Raw genomic sequence first — 24,892 nt, forward strand, 5'->3', positions numbered from 1 at the left:
CAAAAAAACCCGCTACTGAAAAATATGCGGAAACTACAGTGGTATCTAAAAAGCCACTGGTGTCAACATTCTCAAAACCTAGAAGCAATGATTCCTATCATACCTAGCCTACGCCTAGACTTGCCACCAAAACAAGGGACTACCTTTCACACTACCCGCTGCAGCCCAAACCCCTAACAGATGCATCAGACTATGCATGGTAGGCTCACGTGGCACGAAAGTGCATTCAGGACAAATGGAACCCAAGTCAAATGCACCTGCATATCATTCAAAAAGAAATGTTTGCTGTACAGAATGCTTTGACAGTCTTCAAGGACCACATTTTTCTAGGACAACTAATGATAAAGACGGACAGCACCACTGTTATGTGGTACATAAACAAGCAGGGGGGTTTATACATTCTTACCCCCTCTGCAGACTAGCCATGGCATTTTGGAACACAGCCTTGAGCTACCAAGTGCACCTACAAGCTCAATTCCTGCCAGGAAAATTAAATACACCGGCCGACGGACTAAGCAGAAACCTCATGGACCTACATGAGTGGAAACTGGAAGCAAGGATTTTCAACATGTTGACAAGCAAATGGGGGAGCCCAGACATAGACCTGTTTGCCTCTCCCCAGAACTACCATTTGGAAAAATTTTGCACAAGGACTCCCCACAAACAAGCCTGGAAAGTGGATGCTTTGTCCTTCAGCTGGAAAAACCTATCTGTCTATGCCTTCCCCCCTCTGCCTCTGCTCTCCAAAGTACTACTAAAAGTCAAACAGGACAAACCAAGGATGATTTTGATTGCTCCAGACTGGCCGCGCCAACACTAGTACCCCCTCCTGCGCAGTGTGTCATGGTTATCTCCATGGCACCTTCCTCAGACTCCTTCCATGCTGTCTCAGCAGGAGAACCAGATTCTGCACCCTCATGTTCTAATACTGAACCTTATAGCCTGGCTAATTACTTATCACTCCTTTACCATCCCTCTGCAAACCTGTGATGGATATCATTTTAGAGGCAAGCAGACCTAGTACTAGAAAATCTTATGCTGAAAAATGGAGAAGATTCTGTGCCTGGAACCAATTTCAAGGGATGAGCACAGCAGCGCCCAATTTACCTCAGATTTTACAATACTTAACTGAGATGCTTCACAAGGGCCTGTGTTTTTCCTCCATTAAAATCCAAGCCTCAGCCATTTCAGCTCATTATAACACAGAACCTCCCCTCTTCTCTCATCCACTGCTCAAGCAGTTCCTCAGAGGGGCCAAAAATTTGAGACCACTCAGGAGAGCTCCTGCCCTAGCCTGGGACCTTAACTTTGTCTTAGAGAAGCTCACTCTACCTCCTTTCAAGCCAACTGCTACTGCAGACTTAAAATTTCTTTCTTGGAAAACAGCTTTCCTTTTAGCAATCACTTCAGCTAGAAGGGTATCTGAATTACAGGCCCTTGTGGCAGTAAAGCCTTTCATAATCTTTCATGCGGACAGGGTGTCACTCAGAACCAATCCATCCTTCATGCCCAAGGTGGTATCCAGTGTGGCACTTAGTCCATTCATTTGCCAGCCTTCTTTCCCAATCCACAGAATAAAGGGGAACGTTTACTACATTCCTTAGATGTGCACAGACAACTTAGATTCTACTTTGACAGGACTAAGCCTCAAAGGAAATCTGAACAACTGTTGGTAGCATTTGCTGCAGGGACAGAGGGGAAGGCTATTTCAAAGCAAACCATTTCTAACTGGATAAGCCATTTTATTCCTTTCTGCTATAAGCACCATGGAAAACCTATCCCCCAGTGGATCAGACCTCACTGCACCAGGGCTGCATCTACCTCTACAGCCTTTCTCAGAGGACATCCTAGAAGCTGCTACCTGGAGTTCTGTACATACTTTTCACCAAGCATTATCATTTGCCAATTTTCTCTAAATCCAGAGCTGGCTTTGCCACTGCAGTCTTGCAGGGCCTTATAGCTGGCCCTATTGCCATCTAAACTCCTCCTCCCAACCATAGCTTTGGGAATCTACCCAAATGTAATGACTGCAACAGTGAAACACAAAGACCATAGTACAGTTGTGTACACTTACAATAAATGTTGATGTTCGAGTGTATTCATTGTTGCAGCCTGGTTACCCTCCCTCCAGCCCCCTGACTTCTTTTGGCTATACCTCTGTTTTCCTTTACTATGCTTAAAAGCCTTTTTGGTGTATTTGCTTTTTTGTTGGAGGTATATTTTTGTGCTTTTATATTTGTTTCTCATTGGGGGGGCACCTGACATCTGGGGCAAGAAAAACTAATGAAATGGCATCGGCTGCATGTTTTGTACCCCTGGCGCCCTGACATCATGGAAGAAGGGAAAGCAACCGACACAGGACCCAAGACTTTGTTAATCAGGCCAACTGAGGGCAAACCTGCTAGCAGATTACCCAAATGTAATGACTGCAACAGTGAATACACTCTAACATCTACATTTATGATATGTACACAACTGTACTTTCCTCAAATAGCTCATTTTGCCTCCACTTAGATCAGACCGCTCAGGCTGTTTTTTCTACAGGATCCCTTGTTCCCAGGCCTGGAGGATGGATGTCATGACTTTTAGTTAAGATTAAAAGTTCCCTTGTATCTTTCTTCCACTTCCCTTAATCCAAAGGTTCTGTTGAAGATCCAAATGGACATACCAGGAATCTTGTTTATAACTCTGTTTTGGCCTTGGAAACAATGGATGTTAAGTTGTCTATCTCGCCTTCATTCTTGCTGGATGGGTTCGGAGCCGAACCTCGGCTCTGACTCGGCCACTCTAAAAGCTCGAGAGCTAGTTCCACCGGCTCGAGGCTCCCCTATATCCCACAGTGCTAGGCGGTAACTCCTCAGATCTCGTTTGCCGCTATAGCTTTTGAGGTGCTCTTCAACCGGCTCGTAAGGTTAGTTGTTTCAAACTAAGCTTTTGGCAGAATTAGCCCCCTTTAAGTTACTTTTTCTGTATTTAAAGCTTAATTAGGTAGTTTCTTTCCATCCCCTTCCAAATTTTTCCTCGCTTTTTCCCAGAACTTAGAGTTCTTTCCTCAAACTTTTAGGCCCCGTCCCTCCCTTCCTAGTAGTTGGAGTGTCTGGGTTTTTTTCTGAGGAAATTATTTAACTTAATTTAGTTTAAACTACTTTAATTTAGTTTATTTTAATTTAAAGGTAATCTGTGTGTGTGAGCGTGAGTGATTACTTTACTTCTTAGCAATGTCTAAGGAATCGAAGGTCTCAGGCTTTAAGAAGTGTGACTCGTGCTGTCAGAAGATGTCTCTGACAGACGGTCACACTTGTGTATTCTGCCTGGGACCTTTGCACCTGCAGGACTCATGTGCTGTTTGCCATGGTTTCAGCCCTAGAGTCCTGCAGGAGCGTAAAAATAAGCTCATTTTAAGGGACTTATTGAAGCCTGAGGGTCCCCCGACTCAATCTTCAGGGAAACCCTCGAAGCCTACCAGACCATCGGCTCCGGTATCTGAGTCGTCTTCTGGGGCTTCGAAGGCTGTTCGAACATCGGCTCCGGCTGGAGCCGATGATTCTCAAACTCATGTCTCTACTATTTCCTCGGCTCCGGCCAGAGCCGAGGTAGACACCGGTGAGTCGGCTCCGATCAGATTGTCGGAACCGACCTCCAGGAAAAGGTCCCGGTCACCATGTATCGGCTCCGTTCATTCGGCTCCAGCATCACCATTGTCTGAACGGAGCCATAGATCTCTCTCCTCTAGATCGTCAAGACTATCGGATCATGACCTTCAGAGGGTAGTGAGTCGACTTAAGTCCGAGGCACTGGCTCAGATGCTTCAAAGCCCGACTCAACATTCAATGGCTAAATCCCATCACTCAGAATGTTCCTCCTCTGACTCCTTTGAGTTCGGAGCTGGGGCGGCTCGAACCCGAGACTGTGGCTGCGTCGGAACTGATACTGTTGTCTTCCGTACAGTCGTCTGCTCCGATATCTTCCTTGGAGGAATCTCGGCGCCGGACTTCCCTCGTCGGCTCCAGGGGGGCGAGTGGCATCGGACCCTTGTCCGACCCCGCTCTCCCTCTCGGTGCTTCGGCGCTGGTGAGTTCGGCTCCGACATCGGCCTCGGAGCCATCACTGTCGGTGCCGGGGGAGGTTTTCAGCTTTTCGGAGCGGAGACCTCTGGATCTGCCTGACAGGGGTGCCTTCGAGGTCATGAGGAGCGTGTTAGAACCTGGTTCAACCCCACAGTCGGCTCCATCTGCCCCTCCCTCCATGGTGCCTCCAGTGATTTCTGCTCACTCCCTCATCCCGGATCGCAGAGAGCCAGCTCCTCAAGTATCCCCAGTGGGGATCTCCTCCTCTTCCGAGGCCTCTCCTGACCCGGTAGGAGAGCCTCCTAGGAAGAGGCAGTGCAAGAGGAAGCACATGGACTCCCCTGAGTCTGTCACATCTGACACTGATTTAGAGGATTCTGAGGGTTCCACTCGTTCCCCCTCTGAAGATGTCTCCTTTGCAGACATCCTCGAAATCTTAAAACAGAGGGGGAATTGGCCAGCCCTCAACCCCTCAGAGGATGAATCGGTGTATCTTGAGGCGTTTGGCTCTCGCCCTTCCATCTCCTGGGTGTCCCCTCCCTTTGACTCCCTTATGCAAGTGGTGGCAAAGAAGGCCTGGACGGCTCCTGACTCAGTGGAACCCACCCCCAGGAGACCATCAAAATTTATCACTGCCCCCAAGGACAAAGAATTCTTGACCAAAGGCGTCTCTGTGGATGCTATGGTGGTGGCTGCGGCCACCAGGAAGGAGCTAGCTGATCCTTCAGTGCCTGTCCATCCTCCTAACAAGGAGTCTAGGACTATGGACAGGTACGGGAAGCGGATGTTCTCGTCAGCGACCTTTTCTATGCGCTCGCTGAATTACCTGTGTCATTTCACTGCCTCCAGAGAGATTTGCTCAAGGAAGCGAGCGAAATGTTAAAGGATCCAACAGCTGCGGGTTTTCAGGATAGGATAAACTCTCAGCTGGCGACCCTCAACTCAATAGTTAACTCCTCCATGCCTCCTTTCTATGCGGATGGAGCGAGAGCGGCAGGTACAGGTGTGGCCTTACGCCGCACGCCTGGATACAGCTATGTAATTTTGCGGACCCTTTCAAGGCGTCCTTCACTAACTCCCCATTTGATGGATCATCCCTCTTTGGTCCTCAAGTGAAGGAAACCCTGACTAGGTGCGAGACTGAAGGCAAGACTCTCTCTGCCGTGGGAGTCCGTTTTTCTACTCCTCCTAGGCCTTACCCCAAAGGCCAGAAGGGGGGAAAGATGTGGTTCCGCAAACAATCTCAGGGAGTTTTGCCTGACGCACAGAGTCGGTTCCCCTCGAGGCAGAGGGGGGAACAATAATGGTAGATTCCGTCCTAGAGGCAGAGTGGGCCCGCAGAATCAGGGCAGTCGAGAAACCTTCTCCGACAAGCCCTTTCAGCATCCCTGAGGTGTTGCCCGACTGTCCACCTTCGGAGGCAGTCTGGGGAAGATTATCTCTGTACCCAGAAGCCTGGCTATCTCTAACTCAAGACAAATGGGTACAGTCTATCATTTCCGAAGGCTACAGAATCCCATTCTTTCGCATTCCAAAGCAATCCAAAAAATCCCTTCCAGACATTCCACCCAGTCAAAGGGAGCAAGCAGCACTAGAAATTTCAAAGCTGCTTGCAAAAAGAGCCATTCTACCAGTTCCAGCAGACCAACAAGGATCCGGAATCTACTCCAAATTCTTTTTGGTTCCAAAGAAAACAGGGGACTGGAGACCCATTTTGGATCTCAGCAACTTGAACAAGTTTGTCAAGAAAACAAAATTTCGGATGGTCACGCTGCAGTCCATTCTACCCCTTTTGGGGCGAGACAACTGGATGTGCTCTATAGATCTACAGGATGCGTACTATCACATCAGAATGAGCCGACGCTCCAGGAGATTCCTCCGCTTCAGGCTGGGAACCAGTCATTTCCAATTCAGGGCCCTGCCCTTTGGACTCACTACAGCCCCCCGAGTGTTTACCAAATGCATGGCAGTGGTCGCCTCTCATCTGAGACGACAAGGATTCCAAGTGTTTCTGTATTTAGACTACTGGCGCCTTACAGCCCCCACCAAGTTTTTCTGCTTCTTGCCAGAGACTACACCTTCCACACATGTCAAACACTAGGCATTTCAATAAATTACGAAAAGTCTGTTTTGTCGCCTTGTCGTGTTATTACCTTCATAGGCGCAAATCTAGACACAGTCAACATGTCAGCCAGACTCACAGAGCAGAGAATAACAGACATACACAGACAAGTCTCTCTTGTCTTGCAGAGCAACAAGATCAAAGTCCAGACTGATCCTGAAGGTCTTGGGGATAATGGCAGCTGCTATCCCTCTCCTCCCTTTAGCCCGATTTCACATGAGAATCTTACAATGGATGCTCTTCACACAATGGTCATACCAACAACTTCCAATGTCCCATTCCATTGCGATAACACAATCGTGCAGGAATCATCTTTCTTGGTGGATCACATTCCCCCAGCTCTTCCTAGGGTGACCTTTTGTTCCTCCCCCTCCAGTTGCTACTGACAACGGACGCCTCCCTGATCGGGTGGGGGCATTACCAGGGCAGGACGGTCCAAGGCATGTGGCAACCTTTCGAATGCCACTTGCACATAAATGTCCTAGAGATGAGAGCAGTGCTTCTAGCGTTGCAAACCCTACAATACTCTCTTCCCATAGGGACTATAGCAAATCAGACAGACAATATGTCTGTAGTGTGGTACATCAACAAACAAGGCGGAACCAGATCCTACCCCCTATGTCGAGAGGCACTCGGACTGTGGCAATGGGCGATTTCTTCTCAGCGGTTTCTGTTAGCAACGCACATTCCCGGGAAGTCCACTGTGATTGCGGACAAATTGAGCAGAGCTATTCTCATGCCTCACGAGTGGTCTCTGAAGAATTCAGTGTTGGAGAGAGTTTTTCGAAAGTGGGGCCAGCCTTGCTGCGACCTTTTCGCTACTCCCCAAAACAGCAAGTGTGACGATTTTTTTCACCCTCTTTCCCCAACCAGGCCACCCCAGCAGAGACGCCCTAGTCCACGATTGGCCCCGGGGTCTTCTGTATGCTTTTCCTCCCTTCTCACTGATATCTCAACTAATACAGAAAGCCATCGCTCAGAAAGCTTCCATGATCCTCGCCCATTTCTTCACCGTTATCTGTTGGAGCAACCCTGGCATCTGGACCCAGTTCCAGACCTCTTGACCCATCAGTCAGGTCAGTTGCACCACTCCCTCCCTTCTCTGAACCTCACAGCGTGGTTTCTCCAATTCCAACTCTAGCCAGGCTTCCTCTAATATCTCACTCAGTTCGAGATATTTTGATAGCCTCTCATAAATCGTCCACTCGGAAGATTTATCATAGTAAGTGGAAACGTTTTTCCTGTTGGGCGCATTCAAAGGATATAGATCCTTTCACTGCGTCCATTCAATCAGTTTTAGATTTTCTAGCCGAACTTTTTCACTCAGGTTCGTCTCCGTCTACCATCAAAGTTCAATTGGCAGCTATATCTAACTTTCATGTTGGAGTCTGAGTCCTCCATTATGTCTCACAAACTCTGCAAAGCCTTTTTGAAGGGAGTTTTTCTCCTCAAACCACCTATCAGGGATCCTCCTCCTCAATGGGATCTCAACTTGGTTCTGGCGTCCTTAATTCTTCCCCCCTTTGAACCTGCGGCTTCATGCTCAATGAAGTTACTATCTTGGAAAACACTCTTTGGTAGCTATTACTTCAGCCAGAAGAGTCTCTGAACTCCATGCTCTGTGTAGTCGATCCCCTTATCTTTTGTTTCATAAGGATAGGGTATCCTTACGTACTAACCCATCCTTTTTGCCTAAGGTAGCTTCACCGGCTTCACCGGCAAATTTGAATCAAACCATTGATCTTCCTGTGTTCTTTCCTAACTATTCGAACAGATCAGAACAAAAATTACATTGGTTAAACGTTCATCGCCAACTTAGGTACTATTTAGACAGGACCAAACAATTCAGGAAGTCTGATCAACTGTTGTTTCCTATAAAGAAGGTAGAATGGGCCTTCCAGTTTCTAAGGTATCTCTTTCTAGATGGTTTACTTCGTTGATTACCTTTGTGTATGAGATCAGACATCAACAGTTGCCAACCAAACCCAGGGCTCATTCAACTAGAGCTTTAGCCACATCTGTAGCTTTCCAAGACAGACTGCCTATTGATTCGATTTGTTCTGCAGCTACTTGGGCTTCTCCCCATACTTTCATTTCTCATTATAAGTTGGACTTAGCCTCTAGGGATCGAGCCAACTTTGGTTCCACTGTACTCAAGAGTCTGTTCCGATAGGCCACCCGGGACAAGGTGCTAGGGACTCGGTCCCATCCAGCAAGAATGAAGGCGAGATAGACAACTTAACATTTAGAAGTTATGTACCTACCATAACGTTCCATGTTAGTTGTCTTCTTCTCGCCTTCTTTCTTGCGTCCCACCCTCCTTCCCCCTAGCCTGGACAGACCTAGAGGAGGTTGTTTTGTGACCTTTTTATCCTTTTCTCCCACTTTTTACCACACATATATATATATATATATATATATATATATATATATATATATATATATATATGTTTTCCTCTGTTAGGTTTAGGACACCTCTCAGTCAGCCTATAGAGGTGGATTACCCTTTTTTCCATATAATGGAATTTTTTTAGCTGGGCCTAGCTTACAAATGAGATCTGAGGAGTTACCGCCTAGCATTGTGGGATATAGGGGAGCCTCGAGCCGGTGGAACTAGCTCTCGAGCTTTTAGAGTGGCCGAGTCGGAGCCGAGGTTTGGCTCCGAACCCATCCAGCAAGAAAGAAGGCGAGAAGAAGACAACTAACATGGAGCGTTATGGTAGGTACATAACTTCTAATTCTCCATTCATCATGTGACCAGGAGTCATCACAAGTTACCCTATAAAAGCAGACTTGCTCACAAACCGTTCTCTACTTAATCCCAACATGCAGGCTATCAACCTGACATTACAGATGATGGAATTGTAATCCCTTTCTGGTACCCGTTTTCTGAAGGTGTGCTCCAGGGTCTTCAGGAGGAGTGAAACCTACCACTAGGAGATCTTGTATCTCCAGGTTGGAAGTATTTTCTATCTGGTATTGTAAAAAGAAAAAGGGAGAAAATCCTATCCAGACAAGGATTCCCTTTATTCTGTCCTACTTGTGTGAGCTCCTTAGAGCTGATCTTCCAGTTCTTCTGTCAAGGCACACGTATCTAATATTTCTGCATGTATGCCTCTTAATCCTCAGCTTTCTAGAATTGAAGTTGAGCAGTTACAGAAAGGTGTCCTTCACTTGAATCCTGGGAGCGCTATTGCACCTCCTTGGGATCTCAGTTTTTATCTTAGAAAAGCTTACTTATCCATTTTTTGAACTGGCAGCCTGAAGTTCTGTTCTCGGAAAACCATTTTGCTAGTGGCCCTTACCTCTGCTAGAAATATTTCTGAGCTTCAGGCTCTTATGGCCTTATCCCCTTTCCTGAAGGATAGGGTATCTGTTAGGGTTAACCCTTCCTTCATACCCAAAGTGGTAAGACACTTGCACTCCATGGATGTACATAGGCAGGTAAGATTGTGTTTGGATAAGATGAAAGATGTTAGAAAAGACCCACTTTTTTCCAAGAAGGGTGGGTTGGGCAACCTAGTTTACAAGCAGACATTTGCTAATTGGATGTCAGATCCATTTCCTTTTTGTTACTATTGTGGTAAGTCCCTTACCTTCTGTTAAAGCTTACTCTAGAGCTGCTTTTTCTGGGTACTTTGTCAAGGGGAATTGATTCCGGATTGTTCTAGAAGCAGTCACATGGTCATATGTACACACTTTAACAAAACACTGCAGTGTAGATACTTTTTGTAGATCTAGAACTTCCTTTGCTAGATCTGTTATTTCAGGATTGATAAACAGCTCCTTTGCTAGTTCTGTTCTTTCACGATTGGTAGACAGCTCCCCTCTCTCTGGTCCATCCTTCCTTTCTAATTGATAAACCTTGGGACGCGGCCACCAGTATTGGAATACTGCATCAGTGATCCAGGGAAGGACATAGTATAGTTGTACAAGAACATACCGTAACACTAGATGTCTTGCTGATCACTATTGCAGTTATTACATCCCCCTCTTCTTTCCTCAGTTTGGTTGTTCTTTAGGTATCCCTTTGCTCTCTGTGGACTGATGGGGGACCAGTTTATTGCTCCCTTCCTCTCAGTTGACCATATTTTTTTTTTTTGCTTTTTTTTCCCCCCTCTGGTATCTCCAGGTCTCCCCCTTTCTGAGGATCTTTTGCTCCTACATCTGCTTATTTACTGTTACGTCCTCGGGCTTAGGCTATACTCTGGATGTACGACTATATGAAAGGTTTTGACTTTGGTATGTCAGCCAGACTTCTGGTTATCTTGGTGAGATAACCCATCAATATTGGAATAGTGCAACAGCGACAAGTAGAACATTCACTGTTCTGGTAAGTTCTTACAAAACTGTAATTCCACAGTATGACTCTGTAACTAAGCTTTTAAATCATTTCTTGCAACAGCAAGAACAATGTAGCAGTTTGCACTGAGCTGTGTTTTACCTCTTAATTTTGTCTTGTCAGCTTAATTCCCCACCCATATTCTGTTTGAAGTCTGGTTCTAGAGAGCCATAACTAATTCAGCTGCCCTGTCTTTTTTCCATAGGAACTCGACAACCTTCAAATCATTTGAAGATACAGTTGAAAACCTTAAGGTAAACTGAATTCATTTCTGTTCTATCCCCTAGTGAGCTCATCAGTGAAACTAAACTTAAAATAAACAATGTTCGAACTAGGCTGTATAAGTTAATACATAGCTGAAAAGGTTAATTTACTGCATAAGCAGAAGTACAACTTTTTCTTAGGAATTTATAGAGATGCATCACAGAACATAATTCAGAATACTTGCACTATGTCTAGTTACTGCAGTTTAGCTGGTGGAAAATTTTCTCACTGTAGAACAAAACCTGCATTGCCAGTTCTGTTCTATTGCAATAGCTCTAATGTTCGTATGTTGAAGTTCAGTAGTAAAGATAGCAGGGTAGTTTCCAGTGTTACTACTCGAATGCGGGGTGGTGGGTGGAGAGGCATCACAAAATTTAACAGATGCAGTGTTTGGTTTAGTGTAATATCTGGAATCCATATAAATATTTGGACCACCATAACAGAGGAACAATCCCCTGACAACATCCTAAGAGTTGTGCCCCTGTCCTAGTACTAAAACCAGCTTGTCAGTGTAAGTTTGTGTCTGCCAAGATTCCAGAAACTCTGTCTTGCTGCTGCAGTTGAGACCTTTTGGCAAATGCCATTACAATGTCTTGTGGTATACAGGAAGCAAAGGTAGCCAAGAGGTTTTGTTTGAACCACATATGGAGGACTCCAAGTAATCTTGAGGCTGGGATTATGGTATTCCTGAGTTTGGCTGTGATCATCTGAAGCAGATTCTAGGATTTGTGTTAACTGTCACTGTTGCGCATTGTGCTGTTGCTGTCATTTTATGTCCGACTTGTCTGTAAGATCTGCTTTCAGAGTGCAGCATCTGGGCTGCTGCTGTGGGCTCTAAAGTGTTTCTGAAGTTTATTCTAGCATGATAACTTCACATGTGTGTTGCATCACATGGACCTTTGTTTCCTACAACAAATGCGAAAAATTACAGTCCATCTGACTGTCTTCTGACTAATTGGACTGTGTGCAAAAATGGTTTTGTCCTTTGCTTTATTTGTCAATGAATAATTTTCTTTTTCAAATGTATTAGGCAGTGTATTTTTGTTTAGGGTAAATTAAATCCTGCGTTAACTGCTTATTTATCTAGTTCACTGTTGTGTATTTGTATGCTATGTTTTTGTTTATGTACATATTGCTTTATGGTTTTTGCCATTTGGCTTGGATCACGACGGAAAATAGTTTAGTGCTTATTTCCTTTGTTAACCGGGTAATTTACCTGGTTCTGATCTCCTTTGGTTATTGAGCAGCAGGATAAGCATATGGCTTTTTTCCCAGGAAGTAATTTCTACTTAACTTTGGGTCATTTTAGTTATTGTGTTGGTATGTTAACTGGAAATTTTTGACTAGAGAGAATCCATTTTCAAAGCAGGCCCTGGGAGAAAAATTTCACAAATGGAACATTAGTTATATAAATATATGCATATAAAGAAAATTTACAAAACATCATCATCGTTATTATCACATCATCTGTCGTAGTCACTGTAGAAGTGAGTTGTCGCATGTGGGTTTTTCCCATCTTGTATTCCTTCCAATGCAGAATTTTCATCAGTGGTACCTTTGTCCGTATGAAAGTTAATGTCTGTTGCTATGCTAGCATGCTCTGTAACCTTAGTTGGTGCGTGTATGCCTCGTGTATAGTCAGTGATGCTAGGAGCTTTCTTTTGTTGCTTTGTGCTTCACATCTCAAATCAACATCAGAGTATTTTCATGTGTAGTGTCTTGGCAGCAATTGAATATTACAAAGATAAATAACTTTTTACTGTGATTTTGGTTGCTGTTTGTCACAGGATTAGAAGTTGCTGTTTTTTAATGCTTTAGGCCCCCCAGCACAGCACCACTACTGCTCTACTACATTTTACCAGTATAGTAAACCAACATAAAAACAATGTTCTGCTTGTGTCCACCATGTTGTTAAGACTTTTCAAAGGCATTTGATTCTATCTCACACCAGCAACTGCTTATTCAACTCTCTTCGGTAGGACTTTCACAGTACTCCTTGCCATAGTTTCTCGGTTACCTCTCTGAGAAGCAAAAAGCCATTAAATGGTAACAAACCTACTGATCCTTTGGGTATATGTTAGATGAGCGACCGTTCCGATGTTAGAATCATAGATGGTCGACATCATATGATCGAACATTGGAAAGGTCGAAGGTGAAAGTCAATGGCTTTTGACGGGCAGAATGGGATATTTTCCCTTTCTGCACGCGTTCTCGGAGTTGGTATATTTAAGTGGGGGTTGTGTGGGGTGTGCAGGGGGGCTTGCCCCCTGCTCAGAGCGGTAACGTAAGTTTTTTTATTATTATTATTATATAGTTGATGTTTCAAACTTCCCTCATATGAGTTCGGTCATGTGAGGTTCAAAGTTTTGAAACTTCAACTATATAATATAGACCCAATCCTTTCAGCCATTTACTACAGGTGTTCTTCGGGGCTCTGTTCTGGGTCCTCTCTTGTTTAATATATTAGTAACTTCCACACCTCCTGCTACTTTAGTTCAGTATGCAGATGACTCTGCGTTAATGAGTAGCCTCGACAATAAATAGGTTCCAAGACATCACCAAAAAATCTTTCTCCTCTCTAGAAACCTGGCTGAAAGAATCAAACCACCTACTCAACCCCCAAGAAAGCCGTTAATGGTTTCTACCTCAAAAAGTTGCCAGAATCAAAAGCCATCTTTTACCATAAATTTGGCAAATATTACTGTCATTGAAACTGTAACTTACAGTAAACTCTTAGGTGTTACAGTAGATGAGTCTTATATATGACAAGCATATACTGCACACCAGTAAGTCTACACACCAGAAACTAGTTTCCCTTTATAGGTTCAATGAATTCCTCACAGATAACTATAAAAAAAAAGAAAAAAATTAGCCACAACCTTATTGCTAGCTGTTTTGTATGCCGCTGTTATCCTAATAAACTTGAACAATACTCAAACTTTCCTCCTTCCGCAATAAAGTAGCGAAATTTGCCACCAGTTTCCCTCATAGGACCCACCATTGTCATAGCTCAAAGCAATTAAACTGTCTTAAACTGCACAACTACCTAACATTCACAAACTAACGCACACAAACTCATTCATCATCCAGGAAAATGCCCTGCGGTACAAAAGTTATTGCTGCCCTACTGTCCAGAAAGGGACCTCCATTCTAGTAAATTCTTACTACTCACAAATAAGGCAAATAACGGAGACTCACTCGACTTCCCAATACATTGCTAAATTCTGGAATAGTATCCCCACACAAATAAAACTCTGCACTGCTTAAACAACATCTGAACCAATCCTAGTCCTGCACATGTTTATCATTGGGTTAAGATTTTATGCTCACTGTACAACACACTCCAATTACTCCTCATAAATGGAATACTCTCATTGAAATGACAAAACAATTTTTATACGTAACTGCTGCCTGCACAATCTAAGTTGCACGTGGGCTTTCTCTTTAGTATTTATGTATATTTGTTTACCAGGTAGTGTCCATCTGGGCCAGGTGCACGTTTTCAGCGGAGACCCAGAGAAGCTCCAACAGGTATATATATATATATATATATATATATATATATATATATATATATATATATATATAAATATATATAAATATATATATATATAAATATATAAATGTGTGTGTGTATATGTATACATTTTTTTTTTTGTAACAAAGTTTAGGAAAACAGAAAAACTAATAACGTGCTGTTCCATAGGAGAGTAAGAGTTGGTGTGTATTCAAAAAAGTATATCCTGAAGGTGTGCATGAGCATAGCCTGTGTTTAGTTAGATGTTCTTTTAAGAGTAATTAGAATGTGTGACTGTCTGGATTTTTTTAGGATGTGTTGAGGTAGTAAGTTCCAAGTTTTATTTTACTAGAGTAGAGAGAATCTCCATAGAAGTTATGGGATTTAGTTACCTTTAGAATTTGTCAGATCTGCGTGACCTAAGGTTAGTGTTAGGTTGAACTAGATCAATGAGGGCAGGGCAGTTGGGTTTATAAATGATACTGTGGGCAGAGGTTAGTTCGTTGAGAAATAATAGGCTGGGTAATGCAGTCCAGTTGAGTTGATGAAGGGTGGAGCAGAGATGAGATTTATGGGGTAGGTTAATAGCAAACTTGGCTATTTTGTTATAGTAGCTTTCTAGGTTGTTCAATTCAGACTTGTGCAAGTTGGTACAGATTTGGGAGCAATAAAGGAGTGTGGGTAGTAGGTGGGATCTAGCTGTGGATATTCTGCTGGTGTTGGTTAGTTAAGGTTCGTCTCTCGAGAGCGAGCCAAGTTTGATGTGGACTTAATTGTTAGTGATACATATTTGTCAAATTTTAGGCCGTCATCTATTGTTACCGCTAGAAGCTTAGTTTGATTGACAGGTTCAGTTTTTGTACCATTCGAGGAGTAAATAGCGAGAGAGGGTAGGTTATTTTTAGTTTTATTGCCAAAGACAATTAGCTTATTTTTGTTTGAGCCGAGTATAAGTTGATGGGCGGTGAGGTAGTTTATTATGTCTTTGAGAGATTTTTTGGGTTTTTTGTAGTAGTTCCTGATGTGAGGGGGCAGAGCAGGTAAGAGAGGTGTCATCAGCATATTGGATAATAGAGGCTAGTTGACTGGAGGTACTGAGGTTATTGGTAAAAATAAGAAGTCCAAGGATGGTTGTCCTTCAAGAATGCATCTGCAGTCCTGACATATGGGTTGTCCTGCCTCAGGCAGCCCTTCGGTCGGCCGGATTCCAAAGTCTGGGTCCGGCGTCGGCTGATGTCGCCTCTTCCCCGACGTCAGAGCGGCTGGGGTATAAAAGCATCAGCCGACGCCATCTTCTCCAGTCTTTCTTGCCGCGCGGTGCCCGAAGCAGAAGCAGTTCGCAAGTGCCGGTCGGCCAGCTCCTGTGTTTTCAGATACCGATGTCATCAAAAAGCTAAGTACCCCATTGGGGAAGCTTTTCTTGCCTCAGCCGATGTCAGATAAAACTGCAAAAGTTAATAATTGCTCGTCTTGTGGTAAACAAATACCTAATAAGGACTTCCATTCTTACTGCCTTCCCTGCCTCTGCCCAGACCACGACGTCTCGGCCTATGCTTGCTTCAATAAGTGCACACTTAGGCGCCGGGCAGAATTTACTGAAGACTTTTTTGGGGAAAGTTACTCCTATATCATGACATCGGAACTACCGACAGCACATATTTCTAAAAAACGGAAGGACCGGGACCGACATTCTCGGCCCGCGACTTCCACCGACACCACGCTAAAGCCTACCGCGAGTGCATCGGTCTCTTCGGCGGCAGTAATTCAGCCGCTCCAGGCCGACGACACTGCTTTACCGCACACTTTGGTCCCAGAGGCTACCCCGGTGCCGGTTGTTGATTTTCCTCCTGAAACCAAAGCCCAAGATTTGCCTGACACCATACCGGTGGACAAAGTTACTCCAGCATGCGGGGCAGCTAGGCCTCCTGTGTCTGTCTGTCAAGGCCTACACACGTGCTAAGGCTGCCAGCCAGGCTAAGTCTCACCCTCCTAAATCTTTTTCACAGGGTCCCACTTCTGATAAACAGATCATGACTTTAGCTGCAGATCTGATTTCTTTAATCAGGGGCTCTCAGGCTCATCCAGACAGAGGTTCTCAGCCGCCTTCAGACAAAAGGCCTAGGGTTGAGCAGGCAGATACCCTTTCCTCAGATGAAGCCTCTGGTGAGTCGGGCCATTCAGATTACCAGGAAGAATCCTTCCCGGCCTACGAGGATTCTGATGCTGATGAATCCATTCTTTCTGCCTCTCCTCCTGAGGATATTTCTTTCGGGGAAATTCTCCACTCTGAGAGAGCATTTTCAGTGGCAGGGCCAGGATTTCTCCTACTCCAGGAAAAGGCTTCGGACTTTCCTTAAGTTACCCCAGCACAGGCCTTTAGCTATACCCCCAGTGTTAGATGTACTGGATGATGTTTACTCAGACTCCAGTACTTCTCCTGACTCTCTCCCTCATGCTCCTGTCAAGCCAGACAGATATTACAGGGTTCCTGAAACTCATAAACATCTCTTTAAGGCCCATTCTGTTGATCTAGAAACTATTTCTCAGGGGCCCAAAGGAGTGGCCACTTCTACAGCCAAAAATCCTTTGCCCACAGACAGGGAATCTAGGTCCCTGGAGAGGTGGGGTAAAAAAGTTTATACCTCAACCACCCTTGCCATGAGGGCACTTAACTGTCTTTTTCATATGTTTCAGTATCAGGATTTCTTGCTGGATGATTTGCAGAAAAAGTTAGCCTCTCCTGAGCCTTTAGATAGAAAGGCCTTGCAGGATTTGGTTCATAATACTCAGCAGGTTAGCAATCATTTTCTTCAGTGTGGTTATGATGCATTGGAAGCTTCATGTAGGGCAGCTATGACAGGGGCCGTCATACGTAGACATGCTTGGTTGAAAGAACAGACATTGCCAGATCATGTTAAAGTAAAGCTTCTAGATGCACCTCTGGAAAAACACAAGCTATTTGGTGATAATGCACAGGGTGTGTTGAAATCAATTGAGGAAAAGGCTAAATCAGTACAAACCGTCAAAGATTTGCTCCAGGTTCAGCCACCAAGGTTCAGCAGGAGTTGGCCTTCAAAGAATTGGTCCTTTCCAGACACAGACAAGTTCCAAAGGGGAAAAACAGGCGTGCTCGAGGTACTGGACAATACCGAGGCTCCTACAGGGGCCGTCAATGGCAACCAACTAATCAGAGAAGTGGCACAGGGACTTCCACTGCTCCACAGGGACAATCACAATGACTTGACTTTGACACTGCGGACCAAGGCTCAGAGAGAAGCACCTTTAGGCGGAAAATTATCTTTATTTTCAAAAAAATGACACGTTTTTACATAGGACAAATGGATTTTGGACATAAGTCAAATGTTACAGGTTCCACTTCCATACCTTACCAACAAGACAAGGCATGCCAAACCTGCCACAAAATCAAAGGGCAGAGGCACTCAAACAAGTTTCAAAGCTGCTACAAATCAAAGCAATAGAAAAGGTTCCTCCTCAGGAACAAGGCCAGGGATTCTACTCAAGACTGTTCCTTGTTCCAAGAAAAGAAAAGCAATGGAGACCTATACTGGACTTGTCCGCTCTAAACACTTTTCTCATTGTGCCAAAATTCAAAATGCTGGCATTACAGCAACTTCTTCCCATGCTGGGCAAGGGGTTTTGGCTGGTTACTCTGGACCTCAAGGAGGCATACCTGCATGTCCCAATCAGACACAGCTGCAGAAGATACCTCAGATTTCTTGCAGGGTCAGAGCACTATCGATTCTCAGCATTGCCTTTTGGCTTATCTACTGCGCCCAGAGTATTCACGAAATGCCTGGCATCAGTAATTGCACATTGCAGACTTCAGGGGATACAAATATATCCTTACCTGGACGACTGCCTTATACAAGCGGACAGCAAGCAAGCCTTGATAAGAAACTTGGACTATGTCATTCACTTACTACAGGCTTTGGGATACACAGTCAACAATCAAAAATCAAGACTACTGCCATCCCAACAAATAATTTTTCTAGGAGCCAAACTGGACACAAACTCACAAATGGCTTTCCTCACAGAAGAAAAACAAGAACAATTACCAGATTACTTCAAAAGCCTAGCAAAGCACACCCAGATGACTGCAAGGAAAATCCTGCAGGCCCTGGTTTCATGGCATTTTGCATTCTTCTGATTCCACTGGCAAGACTACACATGAGAACTACAATGGTACCTAAAAAGTTTATGGTCTCAACACAGCCACAACTTAGAAGCAATTATTCCACTCATTCCGTGTCTACAAAAGGAATTTTTGTGGTGGGCACAAGCAAGCCAGCTAAACAAAGGCATGTCTTTCAACAAACCTCAAGCAAGCCAAACCATTACAACAGATGCCTCAGATCATGGATGGGGGGCGCACATGGAGGGCAGATGCATTCAAGGGCAATGGGCACCCTGGGAATTGCATCTGCACATCAATCAAAAAGAGATGTTGGCAGTGATTCATGCAATCGAGGCCTTCGGAAAATTTCTTCAGCAAGGTCATCTGCTAATAAAGACGGGACAACACCACTGTTATGTGGTACATAAACAGGGAGGCACCCTCTCTTACCCCCTCTGCAGACTAACAATGACTCTTTGGGAAAAGTCCCTGAAATTGAACATACAGTTGCAATCCCAGTTTGTTCCAGGCAAGGACAATGTTCTGGCGGACAGTCTAAGCAGAAACATTATGGATCCGCACGAATGGATGTTGCATCCAGACATTTTTTCACAAATAACTCATACATGGGGAAGGCTGGACATAGATCTCTTTGCCTCACACCTCAATCATCATCTGAAGAAGTTCTGCTCAAGGACACACCATCCTCAAGCCTGGAGAATGGATGCTTTCTCCTTCAGCTGGAATTCTCTAACAATCTATGCATTCCCACCTCTACCATTATTGACCAAGGTGTTGCTGAAGATCAAAGCAGAACAACCGAAAGGCATTTTGATAGCTCCAGACTGGCCAAGACAGCACTGGTATCCATTACTAAGGAGCATAACTCGTACCAAGCCGTGGCCCCTGCCTCAATGGCCTCTGCTTATAACTCAGCACAACTACAGGACTGTTCATCCCAACCTGCAAACATTGCAACTGACAGCTTGGAGGCTCCATGACTTCTCCCCATATCTCTCTCTCCAAAGAAGTTCAAGAGATCTTACTGGAAGCACGCAGGCCTTCCACCAGAAAAACTTATTCAGCCAAATGGAAGAGATTCGATACCTGGAATGCCAACAAGGGTCAGGATGCATCAGTAATGAGCATCCCACAGATATTAGAATACTTGGCAGAAATGCTTCCCAATGGCCTTTCATATTCTTCCATAAAAATACACGCTTCAGCAATTTCAGCAAAATACAACTGTGATCCACCTGTGTTTTCACATCCTTTGCTAAGACAGTTTCTAAGAGGGATAAAGAATATCAAACCTCCGAGAACCACCAGTGCCTGCATGGGACCTCAACTTTGTCTTGGAAAAATTAACTCTTCATCCTTTTGAGCCAGCAGCATCTTCAGAATTGCAATTTCTCTCCTGGAAAACAGTTTTCCTGTTGGCAATTACTTCAGCAAGAAGAGTCTCGGAGATACAGGCCCTCATGGCAGTACCTCCATTTCTCATTTTCCATCTGGACAGAGTCACTTTAAGAACCAGTCCTTCATTCATGCCAAAAGTGATATCCAGGGTTTCTAAATCAAGCAGTTCACCTGCCCACTTTCTTTCCCAATCCTCAAAATAAAGGAGAAGAGCTTCTGCACACTTTGGACATACACAGACAATTGCGCTACTACTTGGACAGAACAAAGGCCAACAGAAAGTCTGACCAACTATTTGTAGCTTACGCTGCTGGAGTACAAGGAAAGGCAATTTCCAAACAATTTCAAAGTGGATTGGAGCCTGCATCAAATTCTGCAACTCTTTCCATGGAAAAGGTGTACCAGCCAATATCAGGCCACACTCCACCAGAGCTACAGCCACCTCCACAGCCTTTCTAAGAGGGGTGGCTACAAAGGACATTCTAGAAGCTGCTACATGGAGCTCCGTGCATACATTTTCCAAACATTACAACCTGCCTTAATATTCCAGATCCCGAGCAGGCTTTGCTTCTGCAGTCCTGCAGGGCATTTTAGCTACACCATCCTTATCTTAGATCCTACCACCCCCAGCTTGGCTATGGTATTCAACCCATATGTCAGGACTGCAGTTGCATTCTTGAAGGACTTAGTACAGTTTTGTACCTACCATAAATGTAGATGTCCGATAGATATGCAACTGCAGACAGGTTTTCCCTCCCTTCTACCCCTCTGTAATCCTCTTTTTTGGGTCCACTCCCCCTTTTTCAAATTAGCTGGGGATATCTGTTATGGTGTATCTGTTTATTACTGTTGTGCATGTCTGGAATTTTTCTCCATTCTCTAAATTTAGCCTTCCTTGGAGGGCACCTGGCATCTGGGGCAAGAAACACTGGAGAAGTTGGCGTTGGCTGATGCTTTTATACCCCAGCCGCTCTGACATCGGGGAAGAGGCGACATCAGCCGACGCCGGACCCAGACTTTGGAATCCGGCCGACCGAAGGGCTGCCTGAGGCAGGACAACCCATATGTCAGGACTGCAGTTGCATATCTATCAGACATCTACATTTATGGTAGGTACAAAACTGTACTTTCCTTGGTGGACTCCTGAGATGGGTGGAAGGGGAAGAGTTTTTTTCCCATTTGGTAGACTGTTGACTAGAAAGATAGCTGTGAAACTAAGTGAGGGATGTTGTACTGAGGTTATATATAGCTAGCTTGTTGATGTATTTGGTGGGATACCATATCGAAAGCTTTGGACATGTCGAGGAAACTTGAGACAAGCTGGCCTTCATTTTTGAGAATGTTTAGTGTTTTTGAAACTAAGTGGTATTAGTACTATGCTTGGGTCAAAAGCCGTGTTATGAGTTGGATAAAAGGTTATTCTTGAAGTGTTCAGGGAGTTGTTGGTGAATGCATTTTTCTAAGGTTTTGGCTAGGGGTGAGAGAATGGCAGTGGTCAGTAATTTGAGACATCTGTAGCAGAGCCACCTTTGTGTAGGGGGATGGTATGTGATATTTTCCAGAGGAGAGAAACTTATTCGGTGATGGGAGCAGTTCATAAGTATAGATATAGAATTAAGGGTGATGGAATTGGCATCTAGTTTTTAGAAATTCACTGGGGAGTTTGTTGGCTGCAAGAGTACAGGGTTTGTTTTATTAGGCACTTTTTTAGTTTAGTTGGGCTGTTTTGAGGGCATCTTTAAACATAATGGCAGCTTGTGTATCCTATCAGGTCTAAAAATGCTGTAACCTTTGGTTAGAATTTCTTCATCTTTTATATGGGATTTTTACCAGGTCTAGGTTATGACAGTAATGTCTGGTGAGTAGAGGGCTAGGGCAGCATGGAATTCATTTACTTTGTAAGGCTTCCGAGGTTGAAATTAGTGAGGGGTTAGGTGCGGGATTAGTGGGGGTTTGATTTTAGAGTGGTAGAATGGGGAGATTGCAGTCCAGATGGGAAAGGATGTTTGGGCCCTGGGTAGGGCTGAATGTTTGCCTGGAGTTTAATTTGAGTTAGAGAGCAAATTAGAAAGAGTCTGAGCTTGGATATCTAAGTATTTGTGAAGAGTGAATAGAGGAGTACAAGTGTGGATATATTTAAAAGTGAAGAATACTGTGAGTGTGTTGTAAGGTTGTGGAGAGATTTGATTGTTTATGTTGGACTGGGAGTTGTGTGTATTAAATGGGAGTGTTATTGAGTATTGGTTAATAATCTGGCATGAGTGGATGGAAGTAGCATAGTGAACTAGGAGGAGGGGAATTAGTATGGTAAATGAGTTTACAAGGCACGTGATATAAAGTAGAGATAAGCTTAGCAATAGTTAAGTGTGGGAGTAAGAGGAGAGAGTTAGTGATGTATAGGGGAGGGCTATTATTGTGGAAGGGAGAGTAGTGATTCAGTGGTGGTAATGTGTGGGCGGGTGGAAATATAGGTGGTACGTGGATGAGGATTGCGGTGAGTGGGAGTTGGTCATAGGCTAAGCAAAGTAGGGGCATGGTTTAGAATAGATATAAATGTAAGGAAAGGGGGGTGGGTGGGAATGGGTTAGGGTAGTGAAGTGGAGTGAGCACGTGCGTAGTGAGAGCGAACAGAGTGGGCTAGCCCCAGTACTCTGCATGTATGCTGTGCACAAAAAAACTATCTCATTCCCTGTACTGGCTTGGAAGATGCAGTACCTCTGTAAAGATAAACTTTAGAAATAAGTATAGCCAAAGAAAATTATAAAACTTTGCATTGGAGTTCGCACTATTTGCCTATTTGTAACTTCTACCTCTGTGAAATCTTAGAATGTATAAATGTAACTACTGTATGTGTATAAATGTAAATCAAAATATAACTATGTTTAAAGGACAACAATGGGATTTTGTTATTAAATGCATAACTTCTCTGTCTTTTTTCTCCCCATTTACTGTCCCTGCTATGAATAAAGAATACAGCATTTAAAATATTTTAAATTGACTGTTTCTCTCTACTAGAACGGTACCTTACCTAACTGTAGTGGTTTCACTTTCAAAAACATTTGTCCCGCCCTGGAAAAGCTTGCTGCAGTCTCCATTTCGCTGATGTCATCAAGGCTACCTGAATACAGGTAGTTTTCTGGCCATTTCCCTCCCCAAACAGACATCACCACTACTGTCATAAAAACCCACCCATGCTGTGATGACAGCTCCCTGGTCCTTCCCCTATCCATACAGAAAGTAAAGGTTAAAACAAAGAAACAGTACACAAGTCAAGTCTCCTGCTGTGAGCTGTCTATCACGGCAGGTAACAGCTCAAATTGCCCTTAGCACTTTGACAGCTAGGGAAGTTAGCTGTGAAGGGGGAATTAGTCAAAATAGTACAATTCAGGCTTCACAAAAGACTGCAGTTTAGCCATTCTAAAAAGAAGCAGCAGTAAAAAGCACTTTGAAAGTCTGTTCTGTGGCATTTGCACTGTGTGTTTTAAGTAGTCATTGAACAGCATGAAACTTTACTTAAAACTGACTGAAAGGCAGCAGTGTATGCATGTAAAATCATTGCAAAAATAAATAAATAGGAGGATAAGAGGTGGTGGATCTTCATTAAGAGCAAAAAGACCCATTTTGTAGAGGGTACGAATATTTTAATGACTCCCAAAAACAGGAATAAAGTTTTCAAAAACACTAAAGTTGTCCTTAAACCTTAGTATTAACAAAATATTAAGGGCTTAGCATGTTCTTTGGTACCTCCATTAGTGTTCTCTGTTATGCCAGATCCAGGGGCTAAAGTGGTTCATGATACCATAGTAGTTCAGTAGCATTTTCTCTATCTAGGTCAGCCATAGCTGCATCAAATTCAGACCCCATCTTGTAACAGTTTTCCTTTCATTATAAGACATATGCAAGTAAATATTTTGGTATAGTATAGGAAACTGTTGTAACAGTGATATAGATCAGTACCTTCATTTGCCCAGTGTCATTTTTGTGGGCAAGACAGAGACTTGACTTTGAGCAGAAATGTGCAAATGTTTGAAAGGGTAAAAATGGAAAAAAAAAACTTCCTGTTATTTACTAAAAAGGATTTTATTTTTATGTTGCAACTAGGATAATTGCTCTCAGCATTAGGATACAAGTTTTTAGTTTGTAGAAGTATTAAATCTTAATGAGCGTTTCATTTGTCCCAGGTAATCCCTGATATCTTTTCTGATCACTGTTGCAGTATTCTTTATTCTTGGACTATCCTGCTGAGGATAGCCTAATGTCTGGACAGCATACCAAAGCCTTTATACCTTCCAGGCGTCATACACAAGTGTCTCCTACGTGCAAGGTGTAAGATACGCAGTATGGACACCTAATCCTTGGAAAACTTGTCAGTCCGAATGCCACCTCTGAATTTGGTCAGTACACCTTTCACCCAGCTGGTTTATCTTCCGAGCTGTCGAAGATAAATGCCCTGTTGGGGTTTCCTCTTTTTTTTTCCTCCGTGTAGTTTTTCTCTTCATCCAGGAAGGGAGAGAATGTGGGAGGCAGATTCTCCATAAAGCTAGACATGAGAAATGCCTTTTTTTTGTTTTGTTGCTACACACGACCATATATAGTGTTGAGATTTGTTGGGTATTTGTTAAGACGCTCTGCAGTTGTCTGATGGCCCTGTCTGTCTGGAAAAAATGTTTTAATCTTTTGGCTCAAGGTACCATGACCAAATCCATGTGCTGTGAATTTTTGCTGCCACTTAAGAAAAAAGCTAAAAAAAACACACACACACACTGATCCTGCTGCTGTCCAGCCTCCACCAGATCTCTCCCTTGGTTGGATGAAGAACCTGAGGGACTGTCCAGTGCTCATACCAGATGTTCTTCATCTCACATTGCTGCAGTCATAACCTGTGGGTAGTCCGCTGTCCTCGGTCGGCCCGAATACCAAGGTATTAGGCTGGCGTCGGTCATGGGCGCTCAGATCTGACGTCAGTGCGCCATGGTATTAAAGCGCATGACCGACGTCATATCCTCAGTCTTTCTTGCCGCATGGT

The 24,892-nt window shown here is 43.9% G+C and overlaps 1 protein-coding gene across 6 annotated transcripts in view; it reads left to right on the forward strand.

Moving 5' to 3' along the window:
• The window catches only part of TPD52L2 (TPD52 like 2), a 566,267-nt gene that overhangs the window by 410,315 nt on the left and 131,060 nt on the right, over nucleotides 1-24,892 (forward strand). For all 6 annotated transcript variants that reach the window (XM_044089864.1, XM_044089865.1, XM_044089868.1 and 3 more), the window contains one exon: nucleotides 10,737-10,785. In XM_044089864.1, the coding sequence (XP_043945799.1) occupies nucleotides 10,737-10,785 (49 nt within the window). The remainder of the gene's footprint in view (nucleotides 1-10,736; nucleotides 10,786-24,892) is intronic.

This window comes from Protopterus annectens, chromosome 12.part0 (assembly GCF_019279795.1).
Source record: "Protopterus annectens isolate FY-2018-M chromosome 12.part0, PAN1.0, whole genome shotgun sequence".
In the NCBI taxonomy this organism is placed as follows: domain Eukaryota; kingdom Metazoa; phylum Chordata; order Ceratodontiformes; family Protopteridae; genus Protopterus; species Protopterus annectens.